This window comes from Bos taurus, chromosome 20, assembly GCF_002263795.3.
Source record: "Bos taurus isolate L1 Dominette 01449 registration number 42190680 breed Hereford chromosome 20, ARS-UCD2.0, whole genome shotgun sequence".
NCBI classification, from domain to species: domain Eukaryota; kingdom Metazoa; phylum Chordata; class Mammalia; order Artiodactyla; family Bovidae; genus Bos; species Bos taurus.
The window spans coordinates 36069270-36087265 of NC_037347.1; the positions used below are offsets into that span (position 1 = coordinate 36069270).

Sequence of the window (17996 nt, forward strand, 5' to 3'; positions counted from 1 at the left end):
TTTATTTAACCTTGTTTGTGCTATTTTAACCATCTGTAGAAGCCTGGAATCCCTTTTTAGAATAATATCTTTAAATGCATAAAATGCATTGGATTACCAAGGAAACCTATACCAGATTAAATATACTAGAAACAATGACCTAAACAATAATAAAATTATGATAAGTCAATATACGTATCATTATACTTCTTCATTAATGCAGCAAATAATACCTAGATATGGATTCATTAACTATAATAATTTCATCTTAGTAATATGCATAAATGGAACTTTGAGATATATGCAACAATTGTAACGGGATAAGAACATATCTATGATTCTAAAGATGACAAAGGCATAGGAATTGCTAATGCCACTGCAGTTGACTATATTTGTATTTGAATAAATTAAATTTCAGCTGGTAAAGCTAAGGATGAATTTTTGTCCAATCAAAGTTCAGGGACCCCTGGCCTTCTATCCATGAACCCTTTGGGGACACACAGACTGCAGGTTAAGCACCCTGCTTTAAGATCCCATAGATTATCCAGAATGAACACAAAGGAGTGAAAGAAAATCTCATGCTCAGAAAGGTCTCTAAGTCTCTCAATTTTACAGAGTTGGTTTTAGGCAGGATTTGCTCTACATTAAAATGAACTGCAGAGGAAGTCCAAAACTGCTAAGTAATCACAGTCAAGGAAAAAAAAAAAACAAAACGATGTATTATTTGACCTTCAGCTTTCTTCATTTATGAATTGGTTCAACCCAACCAAACGACAAACAGATGGATAGAATGGAGTAATGCTAAACTCAGCTGGCAATTTGTCCCTGGCGGGGCAACTAGAGAGCTCACTTTCATTTACAGTTTACAAATGACTCCCAATGCTGGTATGCAAGAATTCGATTTGTGTCACCTCCCATCAATCTGACCCGGGATTACATCAGGAAAGCTCACAGTAGGAGGCACTGAAGCTTTAAGCGATCAATTTGTAGAACTGTAGGTGAAACTTCTGCAAAAACATTCAGAATCGCCCTTCCTTTTGAGCCTGAGTGGAGAAACTTGATGGCTATCAGAATTTCTAGGACGAGGCACTACTCTGGAAGGTGGTTCTGAAATTTTCAATTTGGAAACTAAAGATAAAAAAGGAGTTTTCACAAACCACCACTTGTTAACATGAAATGGTGAAATGGTGAAATGGTAGCCGACAGCCAAACAAGCCTATTCTTGCTTATTTCTACTTCTACTGTTGGTGGCAAGGAAGGTTTATAATTAGCACAACTTTCTTAATACTTTGATGACAAGAAAGGGGGTTTTTTGTTGTTGTTTCCTACTCTCTCCAAAATTAATTAATTGTGTAAGGACAATTCTTTAACTATATCAAATTTATACTTTTGGGGGCAGGAAAACCAACACAGAGCTACATCACTGTTAAATGTTACAGACATTTGCCCAGTTATTGCTATAAACTCTAGTAAAACACTATGAAACAGGTTGGCAACTGGCAATTCACTTGCCTGTTATAAAGTCTCCAAAATACAAGTTATCATGCAATATGAAATAAAATCACAATGGGAGCCTTCAAGTTAGTCTTATGCATTAGGTATTATCTGAAGTGTTACCACATACCGCTATCCCTTTTACGATGAGAAAACAAAAGCAATGAACAGCTTTGGATTGGGGGGAAGGAGAGGAGACATGCGTGCAGATCCAGTTTGGGTTTTGTCTGTTTATTTTTTTTCTATAGTTGTTAAGGAAGGATGTTGGTTACTGTTGTGGCCTTGGAAATTAGTGCTAAAGGATTCACTGAATCTCCTGTGATTAGTGTGGCCATAAGTTTCCATGTGGCTCAGGGCAAAGAAAAGAGTTGACATTTAAAAACATTCTTCCACAAGCCACTCTTCTAAACATTGTGCGTGCTCAGTCACTTAGTCTTGTCTGACTCCTTGTGACCCCGTGGACTGTAGCCTGCCAGGCTGCTCTGTCCATGGAATTCTCCAGGCAAGAATACTGGAGTGGGTTGCCATTTCCTTCTTCAAGGGATCTTCCCTACCCAGGGATTGAACTTGCATCTCCTTCATTGGCAAGCAGATACTTTTACTACTCCACCACCTGGGAAGTAGACATCTATTTATCTTCACAACCCTCCTGAAGTATCCACAGTTGTCATCCCTACTTTACAGCCAAGGGAAGTAAGGTTCAGAGGGTTAAGGATCTTGCTAAGTTGGCAGCTATTTGTTGACAGTCTCTGGATTCAATCCCATGACTGCCTATGTCCAAAGGTTCTCCAGCACCTGTTTGAAATGTGCTATGTTTCCTCCATGCTAGGCATCTTATTCCAGAGCGGAGCAAGTCAAGATGTTACCTGCATGTCCTGGCAAGGAAGACAGACACTGATCAAGTAATTAACAAGTGTGCTAAGTGTTGCTAGTAAATGTTGCAGGTATACCTAACCTAGTCTGAGGTGGTGGCAGGGATTCAGGCAAGGCTTGGTAGAGGAAGTGGTACTTCAGCAGAGGAAATGAAGGATGAACAACAGTTAGTTAGCTAGGTAAAGAAGCGGAAGAACCATCCTAGCAGAGGATAGCAAGCATAAAGACCTCTAGACAAGAAAGAACACGGCTATAAAGGAAAACAGAAAAGACCTATCATAAAAGCCTTACTAAGAATCGTTTGCACTGATTGAGCACTTACTGTATAACAAGTGCTGTTCTGTGCATTATGTAGGCATTAACTCATTTAATCTCATAACAACTCTGTGAGGTAAGGAAATTATCTCCATTCTTCTATCTGAGGCACGGAGAAGTTAAGTAATCTAGCTAAAATCTTATGGTTTAAAAATGGTGGAGACTAGCGTTGGACAAGGAGGCAGGATCACAAGGACAGAAAATCAGAGTCATCAGATTTTAGAAGTCAAACTGTTCAGCATTATTTCACATGTAAGAAAGCTTAAAACTGGAATCAAGCCACTTGTCCCCAAGATCAGAGGCCAGCTCAGAACTGTGTCTTCTGATTTCACATGTGGACAAACTTGAACCCGAGAGATAATACCAAATACTGGACTGTAAGACTCAGTTCTGAATGGAACACTTCCTTAACCTTCAAAGATGGTGACCTTGACCATGAGTCACACCATGTCATCCCTTAAAACTATTCAAGGAAAATCCATAATCCATTCAGCTTCCACTCTGAATCCCAAACTTGATCTGCATTTCAGGAACAGTCTTTGCAGGGTCAATGCCTAAGAGGAAACTAATTAAATTCACTTGCTACTTCTAGCCCAAGGAAGTTGATGATGGGATGGAAAGACAGATGATGACTTTTGACAAAAATATCAATTTGTAAAATAATTTTCAAAACCCACCCAGGTGTGCATGACCTTGAGATTCTCAAGTAAAACCAATATGTAGACATTACAATTAGTTTAAAAGCAGCTCTGCGTGAAGATGAATTTTCCAAGTCTTATTAGGGAAGGCATCTGCAAGGGACCAGGGAATTATTTAGGCAGAAAGGTGTGAAAGAGAAAAGAGAGGCAGCACTTCTCTTTCATATTTATTAGTATTCCTGTCTTGGGTTGCGATTTAGAGATCATTTCTTGACCTGTGTCCCTAAAACACACAGAAATGTTTTGAACTTTCACATGCACTCAAAATTAGCCTTAGTGGCCTTTTTATTGAAAATTACTGAAAAGTTTTCATCTGTCCTTTCTAACAGTGGACAGTGCAAAGCTCTGAAGCAATTTTAATCAATCAGGTTACACCTATAGAAAAAGCTACATAGTGAGCTCCCTGCATACAAACCTTCAAGTTGTGAACTTTCAAAATGTGAACATGTGTTCACATGGCTAATCATGTAAGTTAGTTCACATGTCTGGTGTCACATGCATATATCCGCTACAAGTGGCTGTGTTTTTGTGTACTTTACTGTACGGTACTGTACAGGATACAGCAGTACAGAATCTTTATTTCAAGCTCAGGATGTCTAGAAGCAAGCACAAAAGCAGTGGTGAGGTAGCAGGTACTGCTGCACTCTTCAAGGTACTGTACTGTAAGATTAAAAATGTTTTCTCTATTTTTTTTTTATATATTATTTTTGTGAAAAATGTTATAAACCTCTTATAGTACAGTCATATATAGGCAATTGTGTTAGTTCGGTACCTACTTTGCTGGACATGAAAAAAATTGGATTTACGAATGCACTCTCAGAACAGAACTGGTTCATATGTAGGGGACTTGCTGCATGCTGCTGCTGCTGCTGCTGCTAAGTCGCTTCATCGTGTCTGACTCTGTGCGACCCCATAGACGGCAGCCCACTAGGCTCCTCTGTCCCTGGGATTCTCCAGGCAAGAATACTGGAGTGGGTTGCCATTTCCTTCTCCACTTACTGTATAGGTAAGTTAAATAAAAACTATTTTTACCTTTAACCAACTTGATAGATAGCATATATGGAACATGTTACCTCAATTGAAACTTCAAAGGACTATTTTTCCAGGCCTTTGGATTTTCATTGCCACCATAGTATATACTTTTTGCTTATGAGAAAAGCACTTACCCTAGGGAAATTCTTAGGCAGAAGGAGGAAAGTTTCTCAGATATTTATAGCCAAAATATTTCAAAACATAGGTAGCTATATTTATGCTTGGTTCATATTTCAATAAACACTAAGATTGCTGCCCACAAAGAAATTTTCAGTATCACTTTAGAAATAAAATACCTTTCCTACCTCAAATGCATGGTTTTTCTGTTCTAGAAAAGCAGGAGGAAAAAGTTTTAAAATCATTGCAAGATATGTTACAGCCTGCAGGCTTACTTAGAATTTGCTTCTTCAAATATTTTCTACACTGATTAAAAATTTAAAATCTACTGTAAATAAGGAAGCTAATGAATAGCCCCCAGGGCAACCTTGGGAGAGATTATGAAAATTACTCTCATCTGAAAGCGTCATCCTGCCTAAGTCAGAAACCAAACTTCATCTCTGATACTGAGAGCGTCTGTTTAAGGTGCTCATGCGTAGGTATCCTCCAATTTACAGGATATAGAAGCTGGATGAGGAACAAAACTTTGCTTGGTCCTAAAGCCCATAACTTAAGACAGCATGATAAATACATGAAATGTCCAAATGGAATTTTCCAGGCAAGAATACTGGATTGCCATTCCTTTCTCCAGGGGACCTTCCAGACCCAGGGATTGAACCCGAGTCTCCTGCATTGCAGGCAGATTCTTTACTGTCCAAGCCACCAGGGAAGCCCCCTTTCAGAGCATCACACATATATGAAGTGTCCAAATATGAACAAAACTAGCAGAAAAGCAGTCAGTGGCCCATCTATAGTTTTTCAGGTTAATCTTTTATTAGCCAATTAAATATTTCCTCGGAAAATTTTTAGTCTATTTTGTAACAGTGCCTTTGATATCATTATCCTTGTTGAATAAGAACCGCAACTGATGGATAAGCGCCTACCAAGACAGAGGACCGGAATCTCATCTTCCAGTGATAGAACTCAGACAAGAACTTCACATTCAGGTGAAACCTGAGGATAACCACTGGCAATACACTGATTCTACAATTTCTTAGCCTTGGGCTGTCAAAAGCCTGCCTCTTGGGTATAAAATAAACATTTTGGCTCACATAGAGACCTGTCACAGGTGTTTCTGTACACAGGAGGTATCTGGGCAAAAAAACCTCAATGTTAAGCATTAAACAGACCTCTCTGGGAAAAAAGAAAACTGAAGACCCCCAAAGTCTCTCTCACACTAACTGCAGTTTCTGATTGAGAGTCCAGGAAAGCTCTGTCTAAACACATATCCTCAGGCTCTCGACTGAAATGGGATAGAGTCTGAGATGTTTACAAATGAATGTCGGGATTTATTTTGCAGCCAAACTCTAAATGCACAACAAGCTGTGAGAGCTTTCTTTCTGGAATAACAGCAAGTAGCAGCCTAAGATGAGGCTTCCCATTTCTTCAGCCAGCAGGGCTCCAGGTGGGCTGAGTCCATGCTTACCTCTCCAAAGGTGGATCACAAATGCAAAGAGGATGTGGGGCTTTGTGGAAAAAGCACTGGGCTGGAAATCAGGAGACCTGAAGTTTAATTTTCATTTTGTCCCTAACCAGTCATTTTACCTTGGCAAAGCAACTTAAGCAATTGAGTCCCAATATCTTTCTTTGTGAAGGGGAAATAGTGGCATGGGGAAAAGGAACAGATACAGAATGTCTACTATGAATAAACTTTTTGAAGACTATAAGCAACAATTCTTCAATGAAGGTCACATTAGCTTAATACTACAGATGAGGAAATGGAGGTTCTGAGATAAACTAACTTGACTTAGAGTACGTATTCGGAAGAGATAACAGAAGCAGAATCCCTAGTATAGGAGCTGGAACCAGAAGCTAGCTTTCCCCATTCCATCATATTCCACTTGGAACACTTCAGTTTGAACCTAGCTTTCCAGGACATTGTAAAGACATACTTGTTAAGATAAACATAAAAAAAAAAATTTAACAGTTTGTTAAAATGGTATAAACCTTTAAAATATTTATACACAGAATTTGGGGTCTGAGTCCCTCAAATGTTAGAGGTAATAACATTCTCAATGTTAAGATGCATCTTTTGCTGGAGAAGAATTACAATTGTTAAATGTAGGTACATAACACCCATATACACCTTACACTTGTTTCGATTTTTTGACATCTACGAAGTTCTTTCTCGTGTGTGAATTTACTTGGTCCTCCTCATGATGCACTATAAGGTGGGAAGAAGCTATCATCCATATTTACTTATCACCCATATTTACTTATCACCCATATAAGGACAGCGTAGTCAATGCTTTTGGGGCCTGTGTCACTTGTCCTTGTTCTGATTCAGCAGCAGCTGCGATACAGAGTTTCCTGTGAGCCTAACTCGCCTCTCAAGGCCAGCATAGAAAAAAAGCACACACTGTGCTCACGTCACTGCTCCTTCGATCCCTAGACCTACCTCCTTAATCCACAGGCCAGCCGAGCCTGGAAGGGTGGGAAGTTTGTTTTACCAGGGGAAAATGGCTCCTGTCTTTTTGATAAGCAAATTCAAGAGTAAATCTGTGCTCCAAAGAGAACTCCATGGAGTCAGACCCCTTTAGAAACCCCATTGCCTTTAGAAGTGACTTCTGTAACACAAGTCGTATGTCCTCCATCCCTCTCCTGACTTTCTCATTCCCTCTTCCAAATAAGTCTATTTTTACCAAAGTCCTCTTAAAACATTCTCCTTTTGGAGACTTCAAACTGTGTGGCTAAAGGAGGCGAAATGACTTACACAGTGCCCCCTGCTGGTGGCAGAAGAGGCAACAAGCACTCCCTTCCCGTTCTGGTTCTAAATCCAGCCTTCAGATTCTACTTTTCATTTGTTGACACAGGTTGTTGTGGTTTAGTCCCTAAGTCATGTTCAACTCTTTCGCAACCCCATGGGCAGTAGCCCACAAGGCTCCTCTGTCCATGGGATTTCCCAGGCAAGCATACTGGAGTAGGTTGCCATTTTCTTCTCCAGGGGATCTTCCCGACCAAGGGATCAAACATTCTTTACCACTAAACCACCTGGGAAGCCCACATACAGGTCAAGAAACTGTAATTTTCACCTTTTACCAATATGTCAGACTTAATTTTTTTAAAAACACAGGTTTTACCACAAAATTAACAGTAAATGATAGCCATCATTTTTGCTGGAAGTTACAGAGATGATCTGCTGGGCTATTATGAAAAACATTGCACATTTTTCAAAATTTGAAAGTATTACATTTTGCTTTGCTTGTGTTGGGCAAGTAAATTAGAAATTATAAGTTTCACTCTAAGTTTTACAGATGAGAAAGCTAAGTTGTAAGAACTTCTGTTGTCACAGTTTTACTATTTGAACCAGGCTTAGAATCTTTCTACTCCAGGCACATTCTGGGCTTTGCCTACCAAATCTGTTCAACAGCAGGACTGTAGATTATCTTCAATGAAGGGCATTGGTCTGGAGCTTTGCTGAGAACATCTTTTATTTATTTTTAGATTTTCCCAGCATCTGTTCCTCCCTTTTCCATTAATTGCACAATTTTCCTTTAAGAATGCAACCTTAAGGAACCCTCAATTGGTATACTTCAGATCTGAGCGACCCACCAGTCCTTAGTTCCAGAACTCGGAATTTAAGTGCCTGGCTAATTAGGATACTTTTCTCCTTGGCCACTATGATTGGGACCGGAGCTTGGCCAACTAGAATAAATACTAAGGCTCTAATGTGTCCACTGAGAAAGACCCACTCTTCTCCGTGGGGAGCCAGGCTAGTAGACAGCAAGCTTTCAGTGCCTGGTGGCCATCTTGCCACACTATTGGAAGAGCCTGAAAATAAAGCCAATAAAGGGGGAAACACTGCACAGAGACGGAGGGAGACAGACTGCTGATGTGACACGGAGTTCATCTTCCTCGAATTTAGATTTGTCACAGGACTTGACCATCACAGGGACCAGTACATTATGGTCTCATCTTTCAAGCTCCTGCCACTTACAGTTCAATAAGTCCCTCCTGAAATAAGCTCTGTACTCAAGCCTTAAAGAGACTCAGTGCAGGACTTCTCTGAAGAAACAAATATCTGTTTTCTACTACCAAAAAACAGGCTAGGAAGTCAAGAAACGGAAGCAGAGCTAATAAAATCTTGGCAGAATCCTTTGTCCCAGCTTCAGAGAGCCTCAGGAATGAGGTGCTAAATAAGTCTCTTTATGAATCCGTGAAGCAACTGGCCTCAGACAAACCCTGTCACTTTTAATGTAGAGAACACCAACTCCACAAACTTTGTTTTCCTTAGCTAGGTGCTCCATTCAAAATTCAGCTGCAACTAGAGCTCAAAGGAAGAGTCCTAGATGGGGAATTACTTTTGCTCATTGGTTGGTTGGGGTGTTCGGGTTTTTGTTTTTGCTTAAAATTACACAGCAGCATTGAGAATCCATGTTTTTACACCTGTAAGTTCTTAGAAGAACTTCTAATCACTCTTCTGCCCTCTGATGAGCTGAATATGAGAGCTGGAGAAGTAGATGAGAGAAAAAAGCTGAAACCAAACCAAGAAACTTGCCCCACAGCAATATGGATGTAAAGGAAACAATGCTCTGCAGTTGCTTTTAAAGGTTTTTTTTTTCCTCTCCCTCGAGAAAGTCACCGTCAAACATACACTTCAATCAAAATATTTCAGAGCCAGAGAGTTATGTTTTGAGCTTGAAATGCAGTGGTGAGCTTGAAAAGCTTGTTGGCAGTGGTACCTCGGGAGTTTTCAGAGCCTAGGACAGTCTGACTGAGGCAGGGAAATGGGGAAGAGGTGAGTATAGATAGGTTTACCAGATGACCCACCATCAAAGAAGGCTAGAGACTGGTGTTGGCTCAAGTCAAGCCTCCAAGCCTTTGTCATCTCTTCAATACACATGCAATGGAGACTTCTACAGTGTTTGGAATACCTGAGGTCAATACATTTGGCTTCTGAACATGACACACAGACTTACCTGGTGAATTCCACAGAATAGTACTGAATAGGAGAGCTTCCTTCACTCTCTCCAGGTTTCCAAGACAGGGCCACCTCGGAATCAGAAACCACAATGACGTGTGGCTGCTGGGGTGCTGTTGGAGGCAGGCAGGAATCTAGGCAGGACAGCAAACAACTGGAGTTGGCTGTAGTCTTTGCCGTTGGAGAGGTTTCATGTATCCAAAAAAAACGTGCTTTCTACAACCTAAACATCTCTGTTCAGAACAGCCTCTCAAAGTCCAAACCAAAATAAGCATACACCCAAAAATCATAACTGGATTCTCCACTGGATTTGTATAAGGTTTATCAATAAGAGCTGATCTTCCCTTCCTCCCCAAGCTCCCCTGGCTGGAAATCTGACTAAATTAAATTATGTGCAGACTATTGACCCCAGGACACACAGTATTGTGTACCCTTTAAGACCTCTGTGCGCGTGTTGGAATTGATATTTACTTGAAAGTGAAAGCCACTCAGTCATGTCCAACTCTTTGCGACCCCATGAACTATACAGTCCATGGAATTCTCCAGGCCAGAATACTGGAGGGACGTAGCCTTTCCCTTCTCCAGGGGATCTTCCCAACCCAGGGATCGAAGCCAGGTCTCCTGAATTGCAGGCAGTTTCTTTACCAGCTGGGCCACAAGGGAAGCCCAAGAATACTGGAGTGGGTAGCCTATCCCTACTCCAGCAGATCTTCTCAACCCAGGAATTGAACTGGGGTCTCCTGCACTGCAGGCGGATTCTTTACCAACTGAGCTATCAGGGAAGCCCCTTGATATTTACTTATGAGGAAAATGAAATGCTTAATGTAACGGCACTTACTTTCCACTCTTCTGTGTGTGGACCTCCTCCCTTCCCCCCACCCCCATCATCAGAATACATGCCAATGGTAGGACATCTGGAAAGTCTCATGTGTGAAGATGTAGGATGATTCTATCACCCCAAGGTCACTGCTGTTACTATTTTCACATCCAGACTTTCACATCTGCCAACTTTACACTGTTGCTTTGGCCAGAAATATTTTTCCTGCCTCCTCTTCCTAGCAAAATCCTATGCAGATTTCAAAAGCCAGGCCAAAGATATGGTTCTTTCTGAAACCTTCCTAAGACTTGGGGTGAGGAAGTGCTCCCTCTGAGTGCTCCAGAGCCGTGAGTGGACTCAGATAACACTGAGTTACACGCTAACCATGCACCTCTCCCTCCCCAGGGAGCTCCTGAGAGCAACGACGCTTTCAGACCACCTGCGTCCCCCCGTACCCACCGCACCACCACCTCAGTGAGCACTTGTTAGATTTCCCTGGCCTGTAAAATCTCTTTTCCCACCCCTCTTCCTCACCTTCTTAATTCCCACTTACTTATCAGATGTCTACTTAGCAGTTACGTCCTTAGGGAATTCTTACTGCACCTCTATATCGGATCTTACAAAAGAAGATCTTATATCATGTTGGAAAACACTTGTCATTATCTATGGCCACACACTAAATAGATAATATCTTGACCCATCCTGCTAAGTTTTAAGAGGGCAGGGGCTGTGCCTGTTTTGTTCACCACTAAATTCCCAGAGCCTAGTGTAGCCTGGCACAGAGTCGGTCCTCATTGGTATATCTGAATGGAGGAATGAATGAATAGCCCTAAATAACAGTTCTTATTATTAATGAATCAGACCCATTTTACCTTGGGGCAAAGTAGTAACATGCTGAGGAGAGCTAAGCCGCCCTTTGCCAGTCTGGCTGTAAGCTGCCATGCTCACGCGGTATTCAGTGCCTGGTTTCAAATCTCCAATCACTTCCTCCTGTAGATGACCAAACATGAAATGTATCAATGATCAGAAGTTCCTTTGAGGCCAACCAGACAATTTCCATGAGGGCTGCATCTTGAGGCCCTTGAGAAATTTGCTTGGGAGATTGTTTTGCTTTCTCTGTGTGCGTGTGTACCAAGTCATTTCAGTCATGTCTGACTCGGTGCAACCCTAGAGACTGTAGCCCGCCAGGCTCCTCCGTCCATGGGATTCTCCAGGCAAGAATACTGCAGTGGGAGTTGTGCCCTCCTCCAGGAGATCTTCCTGACCCAGGGATCAAATTCACGTCTCTTGTGTCTCCTGCATTCGGAGGCAGGTTCTTTACCACTAGAGCTACCTGGGAAGTCGTTTGCTTTCTCTAGGATTGGCCAAGTATTTTAATTTGCAAAGAGAAAAGCATCATGACGTATTTCCAAAGACTAGTGAATTATGTTTTATTGGAATGTATACACTGTCCTAGAACTAGGACTCATTCACCTTATCAGCTGTTGCTCTTAACATCTGAGTTCTTCAATAAGAGTACTAGGCTGCTGGAATTCAGGTAAGGATCTTTTCCAGGGTTGGAATCCCCCAGCCCTTTCTTTGCATTTGCATATCACTGATGCTCAGGTACTAGCCACAACAGCAAACTGAGGTCTTGATTTGCATCCATAAAGGAGGGACTCAAACTTTGGTTCCCAAATTGCATCAGAATCACCATGAGGGTTTCTTAAAACAAATTGCTAAGCCTGGCCCCCAGGGTTTCTGATTCAGTAAGTCTGGGAAGCAGTCTAAGAATCTGCATTCCGAGGAAGTTCCCAAGTGATGCTGCTGGTGGGTCATGGTGGGATCTTCCCTGGTGGCTCAGATGGAAAAGAACCTGCCTGCAGTGCTGGAGACCTGGGTTTGATCCCTGGGTTGGGAAGATCCTCTGGAGAAGGGCATGGCTACCCACTCCAGGATTCTTGCCTGGAGAATCTCATGGACAGAGGATCCTTGCAGGCTTCAGTCCATGGGGTCGCAGAGTTGGACATAACTGAGCGACTAACACTTTCACGTTGCAAACCACGAGGACTGATGAGGAATATGTGTGTGTGAACTTCACCTGCACAGAAGCCTTGACCAAGAAGCCCCAGTTGAAGTGGACTCACTCCATCTTGAGGCCTGTGTGTGCTTGTGTGCTCAGTCGCTCAGTCGTGTCTGACTGTGCGATGCTCTGGACTGTAGCTCTCCAGGCTCCTCTGTCTATGGAGCTCTCCAGGCAAGAATACTGGAGTGGGTAGCCAATCCTTTTTCCAAAGGATCTTCCTGACCCAGGGATCAAACCCAAGTCTCCTGCATTACAGGTGGATTCTTTACCATCTGAGCCACCAGGGACGCCCCAACTGGAGTCTTCAGTGCTATGTAAGTGGGAGCCTAGGGCACATTGGTCTCAGCACATTGTAGTGAAAATGATACAGGCATGGAATCTATCAGTCCTGGGCTTGAATCCTGACTCTGACACTTATTGTTAGCTGTGGCCTTCACATTAAATACCCAGAGCATCAGTTTCTTCCTCTGTAAATGGGGATGATGGATAACTATCTTGCACAGTTACAGCATTTGGGGCAATGTATGTAAAGTCACTGGTTCCAAGGCCATCCTCAAGAAACAGGATTGTAATGATTACTGTCTTGGACACTGGAACGCCTCCTCTTCTCCACTTACCTAGGTCCACCACTTCTCTGAGGCCCAAATATCCCCTTGACACCGACCACACAGACTCAATCTTACCCACTAAGTGTCACGCAACTAATTAGCACTTTCATATATTAAAATGTTTACTATTTCTCCCATGGGATTACAAGCCACTTGAGAGCAGGCATCCTGTCTTATGTCTCTTCACAACATCCCCTGCAAATGACTAAATATTGATTGTTGATAAGGAGAACTAATCAACTGATCAACAAAACTTTTTAAAAAGATTCAACAAATAATTATTGAATACTTACTATAGTAGCCCTTGACCCTGAAAGCATTTTAAAATCATTCAAAGATCTAAAAATAAAATACCAATGCTAGATTCTATTCCAGATCACTTAAATCAGAACTTCAGGGGGGCAGGCCTGAGTCTGTTTAAAGCTCTCCAGGCGATGCTAATATGGGCAGCCAGGTTTGTGACCCACTGGTCCTGGGCTTGCCTCACCTGTGAGTTCCACCTGTCTCCCCTCCTCTCTTCCTCCTGTATCTCCAACCTCTCCCTTACCTACCAGATCCTTCATTACTGTGCTCAAGTCACTCTCATCTTCAAAGCAATCAGTTCTTCGCCACCACACATGCGCCCCTGTCACCCCTCCAGAGATACAACCCTCCTGAAGAAGTTGTCTCCACTTCCTCACCTCCTGTTCCCTCCTCACCCTGCTCCCATCTGGCCTCTCCTCACTACAAACGGCTGAGATGTTTCTACCAAAGTCGCCACAACAACTCTGCGGTCCACCAAGCGGGGATGTCTCCATCTTTACTCGACTTTTTGCAGCTTTCAATACTGTGACCCACCCTTGCCTCTTAAATCTCTCAGTTCCCTTGGAAACTGTGTCTGTTCCTCCTGTCTCTTTCTACTTCTTTGGTTTCTCTTTTCAAGTATCCCTCGCCCACTCCCCATTCTCTGCTGGCCCCTTCGGTGCTGGTCTTTCCCAGAAGTTCACCCCTCACCATCTCCTCTCACTCTGTAGCCTTGTTTAGGTGAGCTCATCTACTACTCCCTTAGCTTCTGGCACCTTCGAACGACACCTCCCTCCATCCCCAGCTCTAAGCTGCCTCTTCATCCCCAGTCATGAGCTTATGACTGCCTCTTGAGCTTCTCTACTCAACAACCACGCAACTCAAGTTCAACATAACCAAAGCTCACCTAACCACTCCTCCTCCAGCCACCAAAATCAAAACAAAAACTGCTTCACTGTTGTGTTCTCTCCCTCATTACCCAAACCAGGAATTCTCAACACTTGTTCACCCATGCTCTCTAACCATCTTTCCATCGAGTACCAATACTCTTTCACATCACATGAATCTGTCCATGTAGTTTCATCTTCACAGCCATTTAAGTCCAAGTCCCCATAATGACGGCAATGCCTCTGACTCTCCCAGCTTCCAATACTTTCTGCACATCCAATCTGGACTCCACACTGCTAGAGCAATTTTCTTAAACCCCAAATACGATACCATCTTTGCATCCCCCTGGTTATTCTTCCAGCATCATCTCGTGCCACCTTCCTTCCTTACATTCTGCATTCCAGTCACACTGAAGAACTTGGCAGGGCTCAAATTTATGCCATTCAATTCCTTGCCTCGGGGCCTTTGAACCTGCGGCCCCCTCTATGAGAAATGCCCTTCTCTCCATGTCTGCCTGGCTCATCTTCATGACTCAGTTCAACTGAGACATTACCTCATTTCTCTGGCCCCCCGACCCCAGTCTGGGTGGGTGTCCCTCCTCTGTGCTTCCCTGGTGCCCTTGGTGTACCTCAATGTAGCAACACTCACCTTAGACTGTAATTGCTTATTGGTCACCTTCTCCCCACCCACTTGAGGGCACAAGACAAGTTCGTATTCCTCTGGCGTGCCAAAGCTTAGAATAGCATTACCAGACATGGAGCAAATTTTCAAGCAATGCTTTTATGATGAATGAATAAATGAACTAGTGAATGAATGAAAGATATGAAACCAAGATGTCTGACATAAACAGATTACCTCATCAAGAACCAGCTTCTCCTCATAACCCCTCCAACTGGATTATCAGCTTCTATATCTCTGCCCTAGACCTGGAGTTAGTAATACAGAGACAAGGCTGACTTCCTTTTATCAATCTGTCCCCAGCCACATCCACCTGCCTTTTGGACCTGCTTCCTCCTTTCATTTCCCTTGAATCCTTACTTGGGCCATTTCTACAGCCTCCAGGGGTGGGTGTGTGTCTCCCATCTTCCGTCCCTTCTCTCCCCAACGACTCCATCCTCCATGTAACTGCATGAAGGGTCTTTGCTGAACATATGGTGCTGTTTTCCCAGCCCCATGGCCCCACCCTCGCCCTTGCTCTAATTCTCTGCATCTGTGCATCCCAGTCCTACCATCTGTCTCCTGGTGCACATCAAGTTGGGTGGTGAAGAGGCTGGAGGCAGCAGGTGTAACAAGACTGCTGTCTCCCTCCTCTCCCAACCGCCACTCCCAGTTTTTCCCCAGAGAAGCAGAAATACACTTTCAAACCAATCCAACGCTCTCACAGGCTTTTGCTTTAGGATTCTTTCCTCCCGTGAAGTTATTACACTGTATGAAGTATGGGGGTGGTGATGCAGTTTTATAGACTACTGCAGATATTAGCTATGCGTCAATACCAAACACAGCTACCATTAATTACCATTTATTGAGTGTTTTCTCTGCTCCAGAAACATACAGAGCCTGATTTAATTCTTCCGTCAGCCCTGTGAGGTAGTTATCACTCTTATTTTCATTTCCAGAGGAGAAAACTGAATTCTGAAAAAGTGAATGATTTGCTCTAGGTTGTATATTTATTAAATGGCATAGTGGGGATTTGAACCCTGCTTTGTTTGACTCCAAGGACAAAGTTCTAATTGGATAATATATGAGTGAAAAATATTAAATAATATTTAATGAACAAAAATTTATAATATAAACACTGAAGATCAGATTATTTTATCTGTAAACAAAGAAATTTATGCTATCAGAAATGTAAAAGTGATCATTAAAAATCAAGGGAAATTACAGTAATAGAAGTTCTTAACGTGGATGAAAAAACAACTAAATTTTTTGTTAGACATGGAATTACTAGTATGACCTTTAGCCCAGGTATATTCTGAAAGGCGAAGTGTTACCCTCCCAGAAACTATTTCCAGTCTTTTCTGGTCTTTTCCTGAGCTGACAGGCTGGTAGGTGAGCATAAGGGAGTGAGGTCAAGGGGACTGAGTAGCTGGGGTTATTAAAAGAGAAGCTGGAGACAGTGCTTTAACCATCTCTTCTTCCTCTTCCATCTCTCCTTCCAAATGGAATCCCTCAGAAGAGTATGACTTGTGATAACCCTTGAATTCTTTAGTAAAATGCTGCATAAAATTCCACAAATCTTTCTACTGCTGTCCTTAAATGTCTCATGGCAACTACTTCAGCCTTGCATCAAACTAGATAAGATGCTAAATATACCCTTTTCAAAGTAGAAAAACAAAGTGTTTTGTTGTCTTATGGAAGTTTGAAAATGAGTCAAAATACTTCTCTCTCTTGGACCTCTTTCTGCACACAATGGTGAAAAACAAAGAAAAAGAAATTGCTTTCTTGGAGTAGAAGCCTGAATGAATTCCAGCCTCCTCTGGCCCTCCCGTCCTTTCCTTAGAGAGAGAGCAAAGATGGGTGCACTGCTGCAGAATAACTGGATTTTGTGTTTGTCTCATGCTCCTGTGCGCTCAGTCATGTCTACTCTGCGACCCTATGAATCATAGCCCGCCAGGCTTGTCTGTCCATGGAATTTTCCAGGCAAGAATACTGGAGTGGGTTGCCATGCCCTCCTCTAGAGGATCTTCCTGACCCAGGGATTGAACTTGCGTCTCCTGCATTGGCAGGAGGATTCTTTACCCTTGTGCCACCCTTTACCCTTGGGTTTGAGTGAGTGAAGTCGCTCAGTCATGTCCGACTCTTTGCGACCCCGTGGACTGTAGCCCCCCAGGCTCCTCCGTCCATGGGATTCTCCAGGCAAGAATACTGGAGTGGGTTGCCATTTCCTTCTCCAACCCTTGGGTTTGGGGACCGCTAAACTTTCATTCTACTTCATACTAGACCCAATGTACAAAAACAACCTGGATAGCTATGTAAGAGGAGCCCCTGAAAAGACAGGACTCTTCTTAACTGAATCCCTGTTCCCTCTGCAATGATGAAACTATATTAAATGGTTCTGAACTTAAATCTCTGACCCTGAATCAGATCTCACCTTTAACCCCATTCATGCTGTATTTTTTTCCTACTACTGGAAAACCAAGTCATTTGTTCCCAGAAATGAAGTTGGATATTGTCTTGTTCACTAGTCTGGTCAGGTGGTCCCTACAGGAGGGCATTTCCTATAGGGAAATAGAAAAGGGTTATCTCCCAAACAGCCTTCTTTCAAAGGTCGCAAGGAAGGCAGGGCAGGCCAGAGTGGGGGGGAAGAGTTGGAAGGATTTCCATTTCCTGAGTGGTCACAGAAAGAGTATCATTCAGGGTTTTGCAAGAAGGGCAGCATTGGCTTTGGGGCTGAACAAACCTCCCTTGTATGGATCTACCCTTATTGCAGGACAGTCAGTATCCCTGAGGCTTGATCACTAGAATGCCCAGATGTTTCCATATGCCACAGGGAACAAAGAAACCCCCAGGTGGAAACCATTACTAACCAGCCCCTTTGTTTTACAGTCAAGAGATGTTTACAGAGGCTCAGAGACTTTCCCACGGTTACCCCCGTTCTAGTGACTGAGCTGGGACTAGATGCAAGTCCCATGATTCCTGTCTGCTTTATCCCTCAACCTTGGGTAAGACCCAAATAGCATCACTATTCTGGGTCAGCCAGACCAGTGAAATCCACGGCAGGGTGATTGTTTATTCCCCCTTAGTTAGCAAGACAAAAATTTACTGACATACCCAAAGAAAATGTAAGAACTTTCTATTTCTATTTTATCTCCTCATTTAAAATTTGGTAGGATTTTAGAATGTACACAATATATTAGTAGAGTAGCAG

At 42.7% G+C, this 17996-nt stretch overlaps 1 protein-coding gene across 2 annotated transcripts in view; it reads right to left on the bottom strand.

Annotated features, from left to right (window-relative positions):
- EGFLAM (EGF like, fibronectin type III and laminin G domains) overlaps positions 1–17996 on the bottom strand; it is a 392874-nt gene that overhangs the window by 101531 nt on the left and 273347 nt on the right. For both annotated transcript variants that reach the window (XM_059878754.1, NM_001083478.1), the window contains 2 exon segments: positions 11158–11275; positions 9467–9602 (listed from right to left, as the gene is read on the bottom strand). In XM_059878754.1, the coding sequence (XP_059734737.1) occupies positions 9467–9602; positions 11158–11275 (254 nt within the window).